Below are 21,740 nucleotides of genomic sequence, written 5' to 3'. Positions count from 1 at the left end.
CACCTCCTTTCTAGGTCCCTGCTTGTGGCCTGGGAAGGCAATAGAGGATGGTCCAAGGCCTTGGGACCCTGCACCTGTGGGGGAAGCCCAGAGGAGGCTCCTGGTTCCTGGCTCTTGGTTTTGAATCGACTCAGCTCCAGCCATTGTGGCCACAGGTGGAAAATCTTTCTGTCTTTCCTTGTCTCTGTAAATCTGCTTTTCCAATAAAAATAAATAAATCTTTAAAAATTAAAAAAAAATCCCTCTCCAAAGGTAATTTCAAGTCTGACTGCTTTCCTTTAAGGATTTATTTGTTTATTTGAAAATCAGAATTATAAACAGGGAGACAGAGGCAAACAAAGACAAAGAGAGATCTTTATCGAGATGGTTACAGTGGCAGGGGTTGGGCCAGGTTGAAGCCAGGCTCCAGGAGCTTCTTCCAGGTCTCCCGCACCGGTGCAGGGGCCCCAACACTTGAGCCACCTTCCTGTGCCTAGAGGTCCATGAGCTGGGAGCTAGATGGGAAGTGGAACAGCCCCAATTTGAACCTGTGCCCGTAAGGGATGCCGATATTGCAGGTGGCAACTTGCTACTCCACAGTGCTGGCACACAGGCCTGAACTTCAGGCTAATTTTGCTGAATTTTGAATCCATGTGGGAGACCTGCAGGGACTTCCTGGCTCCTGGCTCTGGCTTGGTGCAGCCCTGGTTGTGGCAGGCATTTGGGGAGTGAATCAGCAAGTAAAAAGTATTTGTCGTCTCTTTCTCTCTCTGCCTATCACATAAGATGAAAATAAAGACGTTAAGGAGTTCAAGAGAGGGGAGGAGGATGCCGCGGTCACAGTGCCAGCTGACAGACAAGATCACTGGGTTTCAGATCTGAATACTACCCCAGCCACCAGGTTACAGTTCTCAGGATGGGGCAGCCAATGGAGAGAGTGGGTTTGGACTCAGGGTCCAGTCTCCTGTGGTCCCCTCTTGCGTTTCCCTCAGAACAGAGGAATTGCAGGTGCTGTTGATCAGGAGGGCTGTGCCCACAGGGCTTCCTCCGCCTTCAGTTCCCACACACAGGCCTGGAGCTCATGGTCCCCTTTGGACCCTGGCTCCAGGTCTAGGCTTTTTTGCCCTCACGCCAGGGGCCACTGAGCCAGCAGCCGGACAGAGGCACTGCCAGGCACTCCCCTGAGATTCTCTTTCTCCAGATCCATTTGTGTCTCTTCCTAGTCTGTGCCTCTCTCTGGGTTAGCTAGCAGGCAGGGACCTTGGATCTTCCTTCCTCTAGTCTCCTTCCAATGTACATCCTAGTGCCTCCGGCAGGGAAGCCTTGGTCCCTCCTGCACCTGTTTGCCTTCCTGTAGTTTCTCAGCTCTGCACCAAGCATCACAAAAGCCACTCAACAAAGTCACACACTGAACACACACACTTCAAGGTTTCTCTCTTTCTTGAAAACTGGGTCACAGAGTTGTGCCAAGTCAGGTTGTGCCCAAGGAGGTTGGGTTGCATCCCCCTTCTGTGTGTACACACAACACAGGACACAGGGGTGCTCTCCTCCCTTGTCCACAAGAGACACACAGCTTCTCTGCTCTTCAGCAACTTGTGTGCACACAACACACACAGAGGACAGACGCAGAGGCACACACCACACAAAACCTCCTGGCACACACAGCTTTCTCTCACTTCCTCTTTCACTGACACTCACACAGGTCCCCGGGGGCGGGGAGACAGCCTCTCTCCTGCTTAGGTACCGGTTCAAGGCCAGAGCCACCACCTCCCAGTTCTGCCTCCCCCCTGCCCTCTTCCTTACCCTTCTCATGTGTAGGCACACAGAGCACCCAAATACAGTCAGCGTCCACACGTTGATTCTGCTTCCCTTTTCTGTGTCCTGTTGCCCCTCACTTGACACACACGCAGAATAAACACACACGCACATGTCTGCCTAGAACAGACACAATCATCCCATAAGCAACCAGCCACCCACAAATACACACAGTGCTCGCACACAGCACGCTAACGCTTGCAGGCGCCCGGCAGGAGACAAAGGTCGCCTAGGACCGAGTGCCAGCACCGGACGCAGCAGAACCTTCCCTCGGCTGGCCCCCTAAAGCCGATCGCCGCGTGGCCGGGACCTAGCATCTCAGATCCGCCCGCCCTCCCGGGGTCTCCGCGCAGCCCGGACCAAGAGCGTCAGGCGCGCCAAGAGTTAAAAAACCCGCGGGGCGGGATTGGCTGCACCGCCCCGGCCCACGCCCCCGTGCCCCGTGATTGGCCCACTGCGGGCCCCGCCCCCAGGCAGGGTCCCCCGAGCCGCGCGCCCGCCGGCCCGTGAGGAGCCGAGCGCGCCGCCGGGGCCGCAACCGCGCCGTCGGAGCAGCGCGCTGAGAGCGGGAACCCAAGCCGGAGCCGCCCGTGCCATCCGCCAGCAAGAGCCGGGCCGGGGCGGGACGAGCTATGGTGAGTCCCTCTCAGCCTCCGGGTAGTGCGAGCGGCGCCGCGGGTGGCACCTGGGGCGGCTCGGGCAGCTGGGGGGCTGGGCGCTGGCTCTCGGCTGGCAGGCGCGAGGCGGAGAGCGCCCGTCTGGGCTCGGCGCCCCGGCCACGCTGCCCTCGGGTCCGTGAGGGGGCGGCTGGCCGTGACTGGCTGTGGCTCGGGGTGGCCACTTCGGCCTGGGGACAGTCGGGTGTGCTCTGCCTTGGGGTATCCGGAAGTCCCCGGACCCGGCCTGGCGTGGACTCCCTGGGCAGCCAGGTTGGGTTGCATTCTCCAGGGCGTCTGGATGCACTGGAACCTGAGCGCCCCTGGACGCTGAGCTGAGTTCGGTCCGAGAGGCTGAGAAAGGAGCGTTGTGGATAGCCGGGAGTGCTGGGGCTGGGGGGAGGCTCTGAGGCACCGCTGTTCCCCGTCAGAGCTCAGGGGATACTTGGGGGCCCTACACCCAGAGAGCCCAGCTGCCCAGCATCTCCCAGGAGTGAGTCCTCAGGCTGGGATGGGCAGAGGTACCAGGGAGAAGGGGGAGTTGGAGAGGGGAGGATGGCAAGGTCTGTATAAGCCTCAGATAGCTTGATCCAGGCTGGGCTGTTTGGGGACCCAGGTCTCTGGTGCCTCCAGACCCTGTACTCACCGGCCTATTCCTGGGTGGAGGCAACTCCTGCTTTCCCCCAGGGACAGCACCCCTACCACTCAAAGTTGTTCTCTCTGTTAGTCCTGTGCAATGTCCTGTGTGATGGGTGTAGGCCATCAGGAGGACCTGAGGAGGGCGTGTGTCAATGATCTCTGTGCCTGCATGGGGACAGGGTGGGACTTCTTGGAGAGCTGACAAAAGTCCCCAGGGACTGCCTAGCAAACCCCTGCATGCTGTTGCATGGGGCAGGAGTCCCTTGCAACTTCCCTTTCTAGTACCTGCACCCCTCCCAAGCCCCACCCTTTTAAACAATCTGAGGGGCCAGATCTCACTTCCCACATACCAGCAACAAACAGGGCTGGGCCAAGCCAAAGCTAGAAAGCCAGCAGCCCTGTGCTGCTCTGCCATGTTGGTGGCCCTGGCTCCAGGACTTGGGCCATCTTCTTCTGCCTTTCCAGTTCCCTTAACTAGGAACTGGGTTGGAAGTGCAGCAGCTGGGACTTGAACTGCCACTCAGAAATGACATTCCAGCATCACCAACAGCAGCTTAATTTGTTGTGCCGCAATGACAACTCTTGCTTCTTACCCAGCTAGTATCTTCCACCCTTGGACCCTTCACTGGCCCTTCTAGAGTCAGAAGCATCCAAGGATGCTTCGAGACTGTCTGGGATGGGACCTGCCTCCTGGGTGATGCTCACCCTGGCATGCTTTCCTCGAATGTTCTGGGTGGCAAGCCACCACATGCTACCTGTTGTCCAGCGGCAGGCTTTGTGATTATGTCATCCACTGTCTCTCAGCCCAGCCTAGTCCATGTCATTCAGAGAGAACGTTTTCTTTCTCACCTTGGGCGGCACTTTTCAGAGCTTGCCAGCCCGAGAAGCCCCTCAGCCCACTGGGAGGACCTTTGGCATCAGACCGACTATGTTGGCATGGCAGCTGTTCCCTTTGGTCGAGGGGCCCTGTCTCCCTGAGCTCATTTCGGCCTCGGTGAGGTCTCCACACTCCTGCCCCAGGGAGGGTGAGCCGACTCCTGGGGTGCCTCAGAGAGCCTGTCTGTGCCGCTGAGAACAGCTGCTGCCTTTCTTTTGCAACCTTGAGCGCAAGGTGGGAAGGTCTTCCTGATGCCTGACCCATTTGCTAGTCTGGAAGGATTAAAGGTGGTCACTGTTGTAGGGGAAGCAGGGGACAGTTCAGCGGAGGTTTGCCGAGCACTTGCCATGTGGCAAACCTCAGGTGAGGGAAAAAGACAGAAGCACTGTGTGAAGGGGGCTTCCTGTGGTTCATGGTGTCCACTCTGGTCCTTGGGTGGGGTGGCCTGTCCCCAGGAGAGGCAGGGCTGTCCCACCACACAGGAGCACCCTCCTAGCTGCAGAGATGAGAAGTAGCTTCACAGAACAGATAGTGTCTGAGCCGGATAAAAAGGTCCGATGGGGAAGACCCAAGTGACAGAGGAGCAGAGGCTTGAGGACACAGAAAGTGCCCTTTGGAAGGCCACAGTGAGGCTGGCCTGTCGTCGGGGCAGGAGGAGAGCAGGGCAGAGGAGAGAGAGTGGGAGAGCAAGTGTCTTGGCAGGGCCAAGAGCACAGGCACGAGGCGGCTGGGTTGCTGTCCACTGTCCCTGCTGACGCACAGTGTGGGCGGGGTGGGGGCTGACGTCAGGCCTCCCTGGCCCCTGTCATTTTTGTTTCCCCTAAACACTGGTCCCTGGATGATTATCCTGAGATGGGGTGATCTGGGACCGCCAGCGTTGCTCCCCTGGATCTCATGCCTCGTGGGCTCCTGCTCCTCCAGTGTGGCCAAGCTGCCTCTCCACGGCCCCAAAGGGGGCTCTTTTGAAGACAGTGGGCTGCTTCCTGTTGTCCTGCAGAGTCTCCCTGCTGGAACCTGGCTCCCCCACCCAGGTCTCTCCCCCTTTGGCTGGACCTCAGGCTGCTCAGTGGCCCAGATGTCCCTGTTTCACGTGTCCTGCTTTGGCTTGTCCTCACACCACCCAACAACAGACACAGAACGGGGAGTGTTACAAAGTGAGAGCCTGAGCTGGCCCCCGGCTGACTGGCTAGCTGAGGAGTAAGCCAGGCACCCAAGTCGGGGTGGTCTGCAGTGCTGGTGCCTTGAGAATGTTCCTGCACATTCCAGGCTGGGGGCTGAGTTTAGGCTGGGAGGTGGGGGCTGGGAATGCCTTTTATTGTGCAGCCTTGGAATCCTGTGTGACCTTGGGTCAGCCATTTATACCGCGCTTTGCCTGCTCCCCAGGATAGCAGAGGGTCTGGAGGGTGTGGAAACATGCAGAGACTGCTAAGAAAGTAAGCAAGGTGTTCTTATTTTGGGATGGGACATAGCCAAGCAGGCCGCACCTCCCTGCTGCTCTATGACCTTGCCAGAACCTGCACTTTTTTTTTTTTTTTTGTAAGATTTTTTTTTTTAATTGGAAAGTCAGATATACAGAGAGGAGGAGAGACAGAAAGGAAGATCTTCCGTCCAATGATTCATTCCCCAAGCAGCCGTAACGGCTGGAGCTGCACCGATCCGAAGCCAGGAGTCAGGAGCCTCTTCTGGGTCTCCCACATGGGTGTATGGTCCCAAGACTTTGGGCCATCCTCAACTGCTTTCCCAGGCCACATGCAGAGAGCTGGATGGGAAGTGGGGCTGCCAAGATTAGAACTGGTGCCCATATGGGATCCTGGTGCGTGCAAGTCAAGGATTTTAGCCGCTAGGCTACTGCACTGGGCCCAGCTTGCACTTTCTGTGCTGGTAACTAATGAGTTACTTATGTTTCCTTGAATTGCTAGAGTTTTTTTTTTTTTTAAAACAAAGGTGTTGTTATTTTATTTTTATTTATTTGTTAAAGAATAAATGCTTTGCTTTCCAGACAGAAATTGTAGAGACCAGGCACTGTGAGAGAAACAAGATTTGACTGGGATTTTACTTGGGCCCTTACCAGCTCTCCTGCAGTGTACATTTTGGTGTCTGTGGTGAAGCAGGAACCATCAGCAGATATTTACAATTTTCTGTTCTTTTCAGTTCTCTCTTTTTAAATGATTAAGAGGGTCTTAATTTAATTTTCGTTTTTAAGTAAATTTGAGAGGCTTGGTCCTTGCAGAGATCTCCCCCAAATGCCAGTAGCAGCCCGTGCTGCGCCAGGCTGAAGCCAGGAGCTGCTGACTCCATCTGGATCTCCCGTGTGGGTGGCAGGGGTCCGGGGGCTTGGATCATCCCCTGCTGCCTCACAGTTACCTTAGCAGGCAGCTGGACTACATGCAGAGTAGCTGGGATTTGAGCTCTGATAATAGCAGGTGGTGTCTCAAGTGCCTGCTTAACCCCTTCTACCACAATACCTGCCCCACTTCTTTTCTCTTTAGTTGACTAAGGGAGCACCCTGCCATAGTTACAGTGCTTCATTCATTCATTCATTCATTCATTCACCAGGCAGTAGAGCATGAGCAATGCGAACCAGACTCACAGGTCTCCCTCCCGCAGCCTGATGGGCAGCAGATGCAGAGCAGAAAATTACAAGTATCATCACTGTTGCCTGGGAGACAGGGAGGCCACGGGAGCAGAGGGGAGCCCGGCCTGGGGATTGGAAAAGGTCCCCTGAGGACATGCCATTAAGCTGTGGACTCAACACGCTGAGGTGCCCGAAAGAACGGAAGAACGTGCGGGCCCCTGCAGGATGCGGGTTGGGCTGGTCTGGACGGCAGGGGAAGGTGCTGAGGCGGAAGCTGGTATGGGGGCCAGTGCACTTGGAAAGGGTTGTGTGAAGGGCCCTTCATCCTAAGGGCCAGGGTAACAGCCCAGGAGCTGGGTGGGAGCAAGGGCCGTGACTTGGTCAGGTTTGCCTTTTGAAATGTTGTAGGGGGCCTGGCGGCGTGGCCTAGTGGCTAAAGTCCTCGCCTTGAATGCCCCGGGATGCTTGTGGCCTGGGAAAGCAGTCGAGGACGGCCCAATGCCTTGGGATCCTGTACCTGCGTGGGAGACCTGGAAGAGGTTCCTGGTTTCCGGCTTCGGATCGGCGTGCACCGGCCGTTGCGCTCATTTAGGGAGTGAATCATCGGACGGAAGATCTTCCTCTCTGTCTCTCCTCCTCTATGTATATCTGACTTTGTAATAGAAATAAATAAATGTTGTAGGTTGTTCGGGAAGAAAGGGCAGGAGGAGAGAGACTGCAGGCAGGGCCCCAGTTAGAGGCAGCACCAGGAGAGGTGACTGTGGCCTTGACATTGACCACTGGCCTTCAGCCTCTCACCCCATTCCCTATTCCTTCCGGCCTCGAGGCTGTAGGATCCAACAGACAAGGAACGAGCAGTGACAGGTAGCAGCCTTGGTTGCGGTACCTGGCTGGGGACATGTTTCAGGATGGCTTCTGCAAGAGTTGGCGATACCTGGGGGAGGGACACATCTGAGGAAGAGCTGCTTGGTCCTTGCAGTTATAATGGGCATTGCACCACAAAGCTGAATGCTCAGACAGCGCCAGCCACACCTGCTGCCAGGGTGATGCGGGTGGCCAGCACTCGGTTCCTGCCCTTTCCCTGAGCTGGAGCTGCCCTTTCCCTGGCATCTAGGCTGTGCATGGGCTGTCTCATCCCACTGGTGAGTTTAAGGATTGCTGCCACCTCCACACAGGCTCCCAGGGTTTCTGAAGGAGGTTTAAACACAGGAGCACAGTTTTGGAACGCATTAGGCGATGTGAGGGTGCGAGAGGAGCTGGGCCTGCCTGCTGGACCCCACAGTCTCCACAGAGGCCTTTTGTTAAAGGGACCTCCAGCCCCTGCCTTGGTCTGGGTTGGCTGAGGGACCAAGTGAGTGGACACTGGAGCCCTGGCTCTGTCATGGGAGCTTTCTGATCTCCACTCACCCTGGAGTCATGAGATCCATGTTTTGAGTTGTGTATGCCAAGATCACTTATGAACCTAGAGACTGGGACTGGTAGGCCCCCTTCCTCAGGATTCTGGCCTCAGTCCCAAGCTGCCGCTCGTTGGGAGGAGAAAGCCGTCCCTCCTTGAAAGGCCCCCCGCCCTGTGGAGCCAGAGGCAGCAGGGGCTACCTGGGCTGGACCTCTGCCAGGCTGGGATTCTGCATCCTTACCTTGCACCTTGATGCAACACTTGACAGTGAGCATGGACTGCTAGTAAGTCCACTGCCAATCAGGGCAGAGCTAGCATTCAAACCCAGGCTGTGTACTACCAACCCATACCCTACTCAGACAGCTCTTCTGTGCCTTGTACTGCCCAGGAGCCCCCAGTTGGAGACAGCCCAGGCTTCCTGGCCAAGGCCCCTGTGAGCAAGGCCAGAAAGAACAACCTGGCTTAGGAGCCACTTTCCCTGCATCCTCCTAGCCCAGCCTCCACCACCCAGCTTCCTCCCCACTGGCTCCTTCCTTAGCTAGGGCAGCAGCCAGGGAGGAGTCGTGTTGCAGTGTAAACACAGTCCTGTCAATATTTACTTCTGCCTGGAACCTGAGCCTTCTCCCTCCCCATGCACCTGCACGTGGCCTGCCTGGCTTGTAATTGAAAGCAAGGCCAAGGGTAGAGCCTTGGCTTCCAGCCAAGCTCTGCCACTAACAGTTCATGTGGCCGCTCCCTCCCTCGGCCTCAGTCTTCCCATCTGTAAGAGGATGTGGGTGGAACAGGGGCCTCCAAGTGTTTCAGCCCTGGCCTGTAGGATGACCCATAGGACTCCAGGTCACACAGTCCTGGCTTTGTATCTCCATGCTGGAAGACTTTGCAGGCTTCAATTTCCACATCTGTGAGATGGGATCCTAGTGGGCTGTAAGGACTAATGAGATGACATTCACAGCACTCAGCATAGCTCTTGGCCCGGGATAATAACAGAATACATTATGTGTATGGAGGGGAGCGGGGTGGAAAGAAGAAGGCTGTTGTTCCAAATAAGTGCTTTCAGAGCCTTGGGATCCAGGCCACACACGGGTTGCATCATTTGGGGACTGGAGCCAAGGGTGGGGTTCTGGGCCCCCCCACCTTCCTGGCACCCTGAGGCCACAGCTGGGCTGGGGGAGCCCAAGGGTTGAGAAGGCCCCTTGGCCAGCTTTACACTCCCAGATGCCCAGCCTTTGGAGTCCCTTGTTCCTGGGCAGAGGTCCAGGCCTGTGGTGACCTCAGAGATGTGTGGCCGTGAGAGGGGTGAGGGAGGTCGGGAGGGGAGGAAGGACGCATTTCCTAGGCAGCTGTGTCGTAGAAACCCAGCCAGCATACGCAGGAGCTGTCTCCTCTGGCTCTGGCATGGGGTGTGACCAGGTCCATGCAGTGTGTGTGTGGGGGGGGCGGAGAGGGGGGTGGCGAGGACGCCAGAGTTTGTGGCTTCTCTCCATGGCAATATGCTGTCACCCCAGGTAGTAATCTCCTATAGAAAGGAAGAGCAAAATTTGGTTCTGTTAGGTGAAACCCAGCCCAGTACTGGCATGTCCAAGGCTCCATAGCTACCAGCGGCTTTGTGAGTGGGTGGGTGTTGTGGTGGTAGGGGAGACCATGCCCCAGAGGCCAGGCCTGTCCTGAGGGTGGGGGCGGGGGCTGTGCAGCTGATGACATAGATGAAGGTACATGCCTACAACAGCCTGGCGTTTACAGATGTGTGCACCTGCTCCCTCCCCCACCCCGAGCAAATGGAGAACATTTTCTCTCTTCCTCTGTCCCCGGTGCCCCTGCAGGAGGCATTTGCTCCCGTGCCTGTGTCCCTCCTGTGTGACCTGGCTGTGAACCTGATCTGCATGATTCATAGGCATGTATTTTGTTGGGTCAAGTTTCTGCCAGTTTCAGTCTGTTTTGATTGCTGTTGTTTTAAACTTTTAAAACTTAAATTTATTGTTTCTTTTCCTTGTAAGGCAGTGAGCAAAAGAGACAGAGAAAGAGGGAGAGGACTATACCATCGACTGGTTTACTCTCCAAATGCCTGCAGCAGCTGGAGTTGGGCCAGCCCCACATCAGAAGCCAGGAACTCCTCTTGGGCCATCCTCATCTGCTGTCTTCCCAGGCACATTAGCCAGTAGCTGGACTGAAAGTGTGAAGAAGCAGGGACTTGAATGTGGCACTGATGTGGAATGGGGCGGGGGGCTTCACCTGCTACACCCCAGCTGGCAGCTGCCCCCATGTGTCTCTGCAGCTCTAGGCCCTCGCCTGCTCTCAGGCACACCCTTGGAAGCTACATCTCAGGGTGCACCAGAGAATGCCTCTCAAAGGAGGTAAATGCAATGGCTCAGGCCCTCTCTGCTGCCCTGTCCCTCCCCCAGGACCTGGTAGCTTGGTGGCTGGCATCCTGCCTACACCCTAGACCCTGGACTCTGGACTTCACTTGGTGCTGCCTGGGGCAGGGCAGGGCTCCTGGGCTTGGAGACCCTGGTCATAAGCATCCATAAGGGGTTAGCTGGGTGACCTTAGGCAAGGTCCTTCCTTGCCTGTCACCCACGCTGAGGGGGTGTAGGCTCCAGCTCCCAGCACTTGGGGATTCCCGTTGTGGGTGCCTGTGGGTGCCGTTGCTCCCTGTAGCTTGAGCACCTCCAGGTGGTTCTGCCTCCCAGAACCATGCAGGAGGGCTATTGGGGTGGGAAAGGGAGGTTCCCTAGTCAGCCTTCCCTCCCTGCCATCTCCTTGTACATCAGACCTCCCTATGGAGACCTCCTCCCTACCCCCTTCATGGCAGCCTTCCCGCAGGGTGGTGTGGGGGGGTGGGGCACCGGTGCTTTAGGAAGGCCTCCCTCCATGGGAGGCAGAGCAAACCCGGCAGCCAAACTCCCACCTCAAGGAGTCATCCTCTAGGGAGGGAGCCAGACAGGAAGCCATGAAGCTAACAAATCAAGTAGCTGACCCAAAGAGAAACAAGAAGAGAAAATGGGGTGATTGCAAGGGTTGAGGAGCTGCTCCAGATGGGTGGCCAGGGAAGAACCAGCATCTGAGCAGGATCCTGAAGATTGCGTGGGGGGGCAACTGGGTGAAATTATGGGAGGGTGGAGTTCCTGGCAGAAAGGCCTGAGGCAGGAGTGAGCAAATTCCGGCGAGTTGCTGGCAGGAAGGGAGTCAGGGGAAAGGGGTTGTAGGGGGGAGTTGGTGTTTCATTGTGAGAGTGACTGGAAGCCTCTGGAAGCTCCCCGGGGCGGCTGGCACCCTGTGGTTTGGGTTTAGAAAGGCCCTGGTAGTTGTGTGCAGGATGGGCTGTAGAGGGCAGGAGTGAGGCACGAGGCCGGTACTTGGAGGGGGTGGGGCGGCTCAGTGTTAACCTGTGCTTGGGGGCAAGGAAGCGTGTGTTTCTCCATGATCTGCTTCAGGGGATGGGGGGAGGTTGCCCGGCATCCTGGATGCTTGGCATGCCTCTGGCCCAGGGCAGGTGGACCAGGAAGGCCTGTCCTTCATAGCACACATGAACTTGCCACTCAAGGTGAGCAGGGGTGTGTGTTCTTTGGGTCAGAGGGCACAGAGCTGGGGCATCCCTCTGAGTAGTGGAGCACAGGAAGTGGTGGCGCCAGGACCACCCTCACTGGGCCTCCCTTGAGGGAATTCTGTGGCTTTGTGGTTCTAGGAAGGTGACCTCACTGTCCCTTGCCCAAGTGTCCAGTGGTGATTACTCACATCCCACTGGGCTTCCGGTGTGGTGGGCAGGGGAGAAGCAGAGAGGGAGGGCATGAGAGTTCACTGTGGCTGGGTCTGAGTGGAAACAGGACTTCATGTTATCTAGACCAACTTCCTCATGAGGACACACAGAAAGGGAAAGAGACAGCTTGAGGCACCCAGCCAGCTTCAACATTGATCTGTGGACTCGGAATCCAGTGTCCTGGCATCCTATTTCGGTGCTGGTTGAGTCCTGGCTGCTCCACTTTGTATCCAACTGCCTGCTGATGTACCCGGGAAGACAGCAAATGAGCCAAGTGTTTTGGTCCTGCACCTACGTGGGAGACCCAGAAGTAGCTGTTGACTGGTGTTGGCTTGGCCCAACCCCCACTATTGCTGCCCTTTTGGGGGTGAACCAGTGGATGGAAGATTTTCTCTCTTTATCTAGCTCTGCCTTTCAAATAAAATTTTAAAAAGATTTATTTTTTTTTCTTGGAAAGTCAGATTTACAGAGGACGAGAGACAAAGATCTTCTGTCCACTGGTTCACTCCCCAAGTGGCTAGCTACAATGGCCAGAGCTCAGCCGATCTGAAGCCACAAACCAGGAGCTGCTTCTGGGTCTCCCATGTGGGTGCAGAGTCTCCCACTTGGACCATCCTCTTCTGCTTTCCCAGGCCACAGGCAGGGAGCTGGACAGGAACTGGAGCAGCCGGGATATGAACCAGTACCCATATGAGATTTTGGTGCATTCAAGGTGAGGACTTTAGCTACTAGGCTACTGCACCAGGCCCTCAAATAAATTTTAGAAGAAGATAATATATATTTTAAAAGTATATTTATTTTATTTTAAGTTTTTCGGCAGACTGTCCGAGACACATTCATTTCACTTCCCTGTTACAGTTTAGGCACTTTTTTTGTTCAGTGATTTATTTATTGAAAAGATAGATTTTTACAGAGGAAAGATTTTTATGGAGGACAGAGATTTTCCATCTGCTGGTTCATTCCACAAATGGCTGCAATGGCTGGAACTGAGCCAGTCCAAAGCCAGGAGCTGGGAGCTTTTTCTGGATCTCCCACATGGGTGCAGGGTCCCAAGGACTTGGGCCATCCTCCACTGTTTTCCCAGGCTGCAACCAGGATATTGGATGGGAAGTGGAGCCACGGGGACATGAACCAGCCCCCTTATGGCATCCTGACACTTGCAAAGAGAAATTAGCCAATTGAGTCACCATGCCGGGCCCGAGGCACCTTTTTACTGGGCCTTTGGTCACCACCAGCACCCATACTCACGCCCACACACAGCCCTGGTGAGCTAGCAGCTGGGTTGCCTGCCACCTGCCTGAGTGGGGGAGGGGGAGGAGGCCCAGGGTGAGACTCCACAGTTCCCCTCTTGCTCCCAGCAGTGCTTGTCCCAGCTGTGTGGCCCAGAGGCTGAGAGCAGGCAAGCTAGGACTGACGGAGTTTGAGCCCTGCATGCACCTTTAACAACTTCCTGGTTACAAAGTGCTTTTGAGCAGTGACTTCCTCTTGCAGGCTTGGGATTTCTTGCTGTGCAGCCAGGAGAGCCCTTCCCTTCCAGGTGATCCAGGTGTAACCCTGAGAGCAGGTGCCGCCGATGTTCGTTGCTGGAGGGAGAAATGGGCTGCACTGACAGGGGTATTGGCAGCCCTTCGCTCTCCCCTTGCCATCCCGTGTTCCCACAGCCCCTGTGCCTCCACCCTGGACCGCCTGACCTTGAGGTTGCCTGGGGCTGGAGTTTCTGTTCTTTCTCCTCTCCCTGCTCTGACACAGATCCAGAGCCCCAGGGCTGGCTCAGGCCACCTGGCATTCGGTTCCAGCTCTGCCATGTGCTTGAGCAGCCCTGGACACATGACTGAAATCACAGCCTCTGTTTCTGCATAAATAAAGTGGGTAGAGTGCTAGTGCCAGCCTGTCACAGGTGGCTTAAGTAAGCAGTGGGATTCTTGAGAAGGGCCAGGATCAGTGCCTGCCATACATTTAAGTGCCTTGGGGATTGTTGACTGATTTATTGCTGGAAAGAATCCCGCTGGAGCAAATGCCCTGCTTTTTTCTCTCTGCATTCCTGGCGGCATCTGACAGGGATGGCTTGGAGCATTCAGGCTCTCTGGGGATTTGTACCCTGGGCACTAGAGAGCTGCTTTTCTGCTGAAACAGGTGTCTGTGTGTGTGTACGCGTGCCTTGGTCCAGGCTGTGCTGTCAGCCTGTTTGGCACAGCGATAGTTGACAATGTGCCAGGTGGCAGAAGGCACAGAAGGTCTGCCCTCAGCAGGTGCAGTAGTCCATGGAAGAACTTAGGGAAAAATGGCCATGATGTTACTTTTATTTGGGATTTATTTTTATTTATTTATTTTTATTGGAAAGGCAGATATACAGAGAGAAGGAGAGACAGAAAGAAAGATCTTTCATCTGCTGGTTCATTCCCCAAGTGGCTGCAACAGCCAAAGCTGTTGAAACCAAAAAGCCAGGAACCAGGAAGTTCTTCCTGTTCTCCCATACAGGTGCAGGGTCCCAAGGCTTTGGGCCGTCCTCGACTGCTTTCCCAGGCCACAAGCAGGGAGCTGGAAGGGAAGTGGAGCACCTGGGATACAAACTCATACCCATATGGGATTCTGACAGATGCAAGGCGAGGATTAATCTACTAGGCTACCACACTGGGCCCAAATTTTTTTTTAAAGATTTATTTATTTTATTGGAAAGGCATATATACAGAGAGATGGAGAGACAGAGAGAAAGATCCTCTGTACTGATTCACTCCCTAAGTGACTACAATGGCCAGAGCTGAGCTGATCTGAAACCAGAAGCCAGGAACCTCCTCTGTACCTCCCACACAGGCACAGGGTCCCAAGACCCTGGGCCATCCTCAGCTACCTTCCCAGGCCATAAGCAGGGAGCTGGATAGGAAGTAGAGCAGCCAGGAAATGAACTGGCATCCACGTGGGATCCAGGTATATGCTAGGGAGGGGCTTTGGCCACTAAGCCACCACACCGGGTTCTGTGATGTTAAATTAAAAAAATATATATTTTTTAAAGCAGCAGGTATTGGTCCTGGTGTGGTGCCTCAGTGGCTAAATCCTTGCCTGACATGCGCCGGAATCCCATATGGGTGCTAGTTTATATCTCAGCTGATCTACTTCCCGTTTAGTTCCTTGCTTATGGCCTAAGAAATCAATAGAAGATGGTCCAAAGTCTTGGGAACCTACACCCTCTTGGGAGACCCAGAAGAAGTTCCTGGCTCCTGGGTTTGGACCGGCTCAGCTCTAGCCATTGTGGCCATTTGGGGAGTGGACCAGTGGATGAAAGAGCAAAGAGTCAGGTGTTTAGGCTAGCAGTTAAGATGCCTAAGTCTCACACTCGAACATGTGTTTGAGTCCCAGTTCTGGTTCCTGACTCTTAACACAGTCCCTGGGAGGCAGCGAGGGCAGCTCGAGGAGTTGGTGGAGACCTGCCGTTGTTCCCAGCTCCTGGCTCTGACCCCCTCAACCACTAAGGGCATGAAGGTATGAGCCAGCAGATGGGAGCTTGGCCTGTTTGTCACTCTGCCCCTCAAAGTAATTGCCTTTTTTTTAATGACCTTGATATTCCTTGAAAATGGCTAGCCTGGGGCTGGGCTAGTTGCTGCTTGAAGACTTCCTGAGACTGATGCTACTTGACTATTCCTGGGGGGAGAAATGATGCAATTTTTGATCTTTTGTTTCTGTTGTGTTTTCCATCTTAACTGTAATTTAGTAATAGTGGTGTTTATTGAGTGTTCACTGTGCTAGGGAGAATGCCAAATATTTTATGTTATAAATTCACTTAATCCTCACATCAGCCTCATGAGGTATTTATTACCCTAATATTCCTATCATACAGATGGGAAAGCTGAGGTACAGTGAATGGTAGAGCTAGCTTTGAACCCCAATAGTCTGGCCACTCCCAAGTTCTTACCACCACTTCCCTCCCCAGGCCACAGTGTTTCCTGTGCACAGCTCTCCCTCCACACACCCCCGCTTCCTCTGTCAGGGGCTCCAAGCACCTCACCTTCCCTGGGTGCCCACTGCAGCCAATAAAGATGAGGAAGCCACATGAGGTCTTTCTATGCAGCCTCCACCAACTTCAGTGCCAGGATGGGCAGGCGGGAATCTTCAGGAAGGGGAGTCTGGAAGTTTCACACCCCAGAAAACAAAGAGCCTGACCGAGGGGGAAGAACGGGACTGGTTGGGAGGCAGATGGCCAATGAGTTGGAGGTCAAGGTGAGCCAACCGCTTGTGAAGTCCATCTTCTGTGCTGGGCCTAGGGGCAGTGCCCTTCAGAAGCACCCAAGCCTGTGGGAGAGTAGACAGGTGAGCAGGTGAATCATGGGGCCCTTTAAGACCCAGAGGGATGGACAGTTAACTTGGCCCAGAGAAGGGTTGTTGGAGTTGGGTCTTGAAGGGGAGGTAGGAGTTTGCCAGCCAAGCAAAGCCAGGAGTGGTAGAATCGGAGCGGGATCCTGGGGAGGGGCGGCCAGTGGGAGGATGGGGAGATGTGGTGGTTCGGGTTCAGCTGTCACTGGGGGCATCCACACCCTCTGTCACGGTACCTGGCTGTACGCCTGATTGTGTTCTGCCCAGCTTCCTAGTAACGCTGACTGTGGGAGGCAACAGATCATGGCTCAAGTACTTGGACCTCTGCCACCTGTGTGGGAGACCTGGACTAAGTCCTGGGTTCCTGGTGTCAGCATGGTCTGGCCCTGGCTATTATGGGCTTTGGGGAGTGAACCAGCAAATGAATGTGTGTGCGTGTGTGTGCGCGTGTGTCTTGAAAATAAATGTGAAGGCCAACACATTGGCTGAACTGGCTAATCCTCCCTTTGCAAGTGCTGGGATCCCATATGGATGTCGGTTCATGTCCCCAGCTGCCCCGCTTCTTGTGGCCTGGGAAAGCAGTCTAGCATGGTCCAAAGCCTTGCGACCCTGCACCCATGTGGGAGACCGGGAGGAGGTTCCGGACCCCTGGCTTTGGACTGCCTCAGCTTCGGCTGTTGTGGCCACTTGAGAAGTTAACTAGCGGATTGAAGTTCTTTGTGTTTCCTTTTCCCTGTGAATCTGCCTTTCCAATAAAATAAATAAATCAAATGCTCTCCCCTGAATTAAAAAAAAAAAGTAGAAGAAAAATAAGGACAGCAATCCATTTAAGAAAGAGAGAACTCAACCCTGGGCCAACTGGCTCTGGAGTCTACGTGCTCCTGCTCCTGCTATGCTTGGCTGTGCCGCCTGCTGCCCTGCAAGGTCTGGCCTTGGCACATGCGCTTTGCTGGGCCCTGGTCTAGCAGTGTGAGCCCTGGACAGCTCTCCACTTTCTCCTCCATTCAGCTCATGCTTCTGTCACTCACAGACTCCACCGTGTACCCTGCTACAAGGATGTTTGGCAGTTGCCCAGGCTTGCAGCAAGGGCCTCCTCTGCCTGTCTGGGTGGCCGGGACTTGTAGGGTTGAGTGCACAGGAATTTCACTCCAGGTGTGCTTGTACCAGGCACAGGGAGACCGAGAGGCATTTCCTATGGGGTTTTTCAGTTGTCTTCCCCTGCCCCTCCATTCTTAGCACTTGGAACATGCTTTATATAAAGTACCTGCTCAGTCATTTCAACAGCCCCAGCAGGGAGAGATTGTTTATTGCCATTTTCAACATGAGGGAGTGAATCTTGCAGGTTGAGCCATGTGCTGCTAAGCAAGAAAGCAGAGAAGCTGAAATTTGCACCTCCATCTGCCTCACTCCAAGACCTGTGCCATTAACAAGAATCCCACGTTGTGACAGGCCAGGCACTGGCCCAGTGTCAGAGGCTCTGTACTTGTAAGCAGGACAGCCTGGAGTTGCAGGGTGGTGGTAGCAAGCATGAGGCCCCAGCAATTGCACTGACTATAGGACCACCAGGGATGCTGCTTGCAAACCTAGATTTCGTTGTCGTCATGCTGGGGACTGGATCCGGTGAGTCTGAACTGGTGCAGACCATGTCTATCCTGGGATCAGCACCGACACGGGCATCTTTTTTTTTTTTTTAAAGATTTATGTATATTTATTGGAAAGGTGGATATACAGAGAGGAGGAGAGACAGAGAGGGAGATCTTCCATCCGATGGTTCACTCCCCAAGCAGCCACAACAGCTGGAGCTGAGCCATTCCAAAGCCAGGAGCCAGGAGCTCCTCCAGGTCTCCTACGTGGGTGCAGGGTCCCAAGGCTCTGGGCCAGAAGCAGGGAGCTGGAAGGGAAGTTGGGCCGCCAGATTAGAACTGGCGCCCACATGGGATCCTGTGCATGCAAGGTGAGGACTTTAACCACTACGCTATTGCGCGGGGCCCGTGACACGGGCATCTTGTGTTGTTGCTTCAGCCATCAGGCTCTCGCCTGGGGTTGGGGTGGAGGGCAGTGGAATGGATGAGGAAGTAGGCAAGGGTCTCGAGAATGACTGGCACCGTCGTGATGAAGAGCTTGCAGCCAGGGTGGTTTAATGTTCACGTCGGCTGGGTGGGGAAGCTGAAGCTTAGAGAAGTCAGGCAGCTGTCCCAGAGCCAGTTTGTTGTGCCAGTGCTGGCGTTAGAACCCAGGGCCAGAGATGGCGGGGCTACAGATAACAAGGCTTGGTGAGGGCTTGGCAGGGGGTCGATCCTGAGGCTTTGACAGTGAGCACACAGAGCCCTGAAAGGTTGTATGAGCCATGCGGTCACACAGCCGAGCAGCTGTGTCCAGAGACCGTACGGTGCCAGGTGTCCAGTGCTCCAGCAGAACCCCAACCCAGCTCCCAAGCTCCTGGTAACTACCTCATTTCTGACGCCTGTCCCCCAGTGTCCAGTGTGTGGCTGCTTCCAGGGAGTGTCTGTCTTTGAAGCAGCCATGGAGGAAGGAAGACCCTTTGCCCTCCAGATTCTTTCCCTGTGACCTCTGACCTCAGAGAGCCCAGGGCCCTGGGGATCCTGTTGTCCCCTGGCTTTGACCAAGTTCCAGCGAAGTGGGGGTCACGACACACCATGGCCCCTCACTGGGCAGGAAGGAGGGAATTTCCCAGAATCTAAGGAGATGCCCCCACTATGGCCTGGCTCCTGTTTGGGGGGGTTGCTCTCCTAGGTCTCCCTCATCCCACTGTGCCCCTCCCCCAGAAGTGGAACTGATGTTTTTTTCCTTTCCCTGTGTGTTTGGGATGAGGGTGTCTGAAAGGCTCAGGTTGGACGGGGTTCAGCCCTGTCGCCTCCTGCCTCCCTCCTGGCCTCTCTGGCGCATGCCCTCCGGGTCTGGGGGAACTACACTTTCCTTTTAGGGAGCTCCCCCCTGCATCTCCGTCCCTATTTTCCTGAGCAAAGCTTTGGTTGTTTCCTTGGGACTAAAACCCCCTTTTCTGGTCCCTTGGATACAGGGCCTTCGCTTTCCTCAGGCCCCTTGCCCCTGGCTGTGGACACTGAACCTGAGCCCAGTCCTTCTCCATAGCCCTGGTTCTGGATGCTTTGGGTACATGAGCTAGGCTCAGGAAGTGACTATCTCATGGTGGGGTGCTCCATTGAGGAAACTCTTTTTTTTTTTTTAAACTTTATTTTTCCAGTAGCTGCTCTGTTCAGTTAAACAAATGATACTAACTTAAACTTATAATTACATTATCAGTAAGTTAATCCATTTAAGGAATCATTATGAGATATAATATACTTGTATATTTAGGTATACATTTGTAAAAAGGATAAAGGACTATATCAAAATTATCAAAGACTTGTATAAAGGAAAAGGCACTGTTACAGAGAGAGAGAGAGAAATAAAGGAAAATCTGGACCCTTAAACCACTCTTTAAAGATCTGAAATTAATAGTATTTCCTATAACATAATGAATTCGTACAACTTGGTAAGTGTAGAAGGATGGTAGAATGTTTTTTTTTTTAAACTGATGTGGTTAACTTTTATAAAATGTCAGACATACTTAAAGCTGGAACATATTCAATCTTTAGTGTTGAAGCTAGCAAGACCTTCCATAATAATGGAAATCCGGACAATCAATTCCATGTCTCAAAGACCAAGGTATAATATTTAAATAATTATCCATTAATTCAAGGGAAGCCAATCCTATTCTAATTATATTCTAAAAGCAGAACTGTATCACTTGAATGATTACACTGGGAAACCACCTGTGTCACTTTGCTTGGCGTTATTTTGCTCTACAGTGAGTAACCACGTGTTACAGCACAGTACGTTAAGCTGTCGCTTGTGATACCTGCTGACTTCCCATAGGTGCTCCAACCAGCTCAAGTTGTCTATGCTACTTCCAGTTCAGCTCCCTGAGCCTGGGAAAGCAGCAGATGAAGACCCATGTACTTGGGCCCCTGCCATCCACGTGAGAGCCCCAGTATAAGCTCCTGGTTTTGGCCAGACCCCGCTGCAGCGGTTGTGACCATCTGGGGTATGAACTAGGAGATAAAAGATCTCTTTCTCCCTCTCTCTGTAACTCTGCCTTTCAATAAACAAATACATACTTTTTTTTTTTAAAGATTTATTTTTCTTGGAAAGTCACATTTAGAGGAGATACAGAAAGATCCTCCATCTACTGGTTGACTCCCCAAGCAGCAGCAATGGCTGGTGCTGAGCTGATCCAAAGCCAGGAGCCAGGGGCATTTTCTAGGTCTCTCACGAGAGTTCAGAGTCCCAAGGCTTTGGGGCATCCTCCCCTTCTTTCCCAGGCCACAAGCAGGGAGCTGGATGGGAAGTGGAGCTGCCGGGATACGAACCGGCACCCATTTGGGATTCTAGCGTATACAAGGTGAGGGCTTTAGCCACTTGGCTATCGCGTTGGGCGCATATATAAATTTTTTTTTAACATTTATTTGTTTTTATTGGAAAGTCAGATACATAGAGGAGAGACAGAGAAAGAGCTTCCGTCTGATGATTCACTCCCCAAGTAGCTGCTTCAGCCAGAGCTGAGCCAATCTGAAGCCAGGAGCTTCTTCGGGGTCTCCCATGCGGGCACCAGGTCCCAGGGCCTTGGGCTGTCCTTGACTGCTTTCCCAGGCCACAAGCAGAGAGCTGGATGGGAGGTGGGGCAGCTGGGGGCATGCAAGGTGAGGATTTTAGACACTAGGCTGCTGTGTGGGGCCCATCTCATCCAAGATTTTTAAAATACTCACTCATTATATAGAAATACAGAAAGGCCATCACCACTGGCCAAATAGTATGTGAAAAACTGAACTGAAAATGAAGCCAGCAAATACATTGCCACACCCTGTACCAAGATACTTGGCACACATTTACTGGTACAAACTGCGGTTTCCAAGTAACTGATTTTATTAGGCTTTCAGAGGGCTCTACACATCTGCATGTTTCACAAGGACCCCAGATGGTTCTAGGTTGTAACTGTAAGCACAGTGTAAGAAAGTAATTTTAACATACATCACAAAAAATTAAATTATAAGTCATGTATTTGAGCAATTTCCTTTTATTAAGATACCTAAGTACAATATGATTTTTAAAGGGAAGTCATATGCAGTTCAAAAGGATAAGTATGCTACATCAGAAGCTGTACAACAAGGAGAAACATGTACAGCAAATCCAAGTACATTTGTGGACATTCCTTTCAACTGTCACGTTTTATTGAGCATCAAACCCACCAATCTTTTTGTCCTCTTCTTGTACGTGATTCTGTATCCACACTCCCTGCATCTGATTGGATCCCTGGATTTTATCTCATTTTCTGTGTGACATTCTCCATAAATGTAAATCGTTGGCTAATGCTTGGGGGTTGACCGTCCTTCTGGGTGTCCATTGTCCCTGTGAGGCAAGAATTAACCAGCATCTGACACAGGACTCACCACGTTTTGAGAGCGAGGAAACTTTTTTTTTTTTTAATTTTTTATTTATATTGTTGACAATCTTTACATAGTTAGTTATGGTAAAAAGGTTCAGGGGCTATAGGGAAGTGGGTAAGACTATTACGTCCATATTGTTTCCTTGTTGTATCTGAGGTAAAGGGGCATATTGAGGGAGAAGCCCCACCCAGTGTCCCACTCTCCCCAAGTCCTGGATGTGGGGCATGCTCTGAGATCCTTGCTCAAGTGGTTTTAATAGTTCACCAGTTATGAATCGCT

The 21,740-nt window shown here is 53.4% G+C and overlaps 1 protein-coding gene across 1 annotated transcript in view; it reads left to right on the top strand.

Annotated features, from left to right (window-relative positions):
- Positions 1 to 2,274: 2,274 nt before the first annotated feature.
- ECE1 (endothelin converting enzyme 1) overlaps positions 2,275 to 21,740 on the top strand; it is a 106,694-nt gene continuing 87,228 nt past the window's right edge. The window contains exon 1 of the mRNA XM_058676398.1: positions 2,275 to 2,429. Within this exon, the coding sequence (XP_058532381.1) occupies positions 2,427 to 2,429 (3 nt within the window). The 5' untranslated portion in view covers positions 2,275 to 2,426. The remainder of the gene's footprint in view (positions 2,430 to 21,740) is intronic.

Source organism: Ochotona princeps, chromosome 2 (genome assembly GCF_030435755.1).
Source record: "Ochotona princeps isolate mOchPri1 chromosome 2, mOchPri1.hap1, whole genome shotgun sequence".
Lineage (NCBI taxonomy): Eukaryota > Metazoa > Chordata > Mammalia > Lagomorpha > Ochotonidae > Ochotona > Ochotona princeps.
Note: the sequence above shows the minus strand (reverse complement) of the source record. Positions and strands in the feature narration are given on the sequence as shown.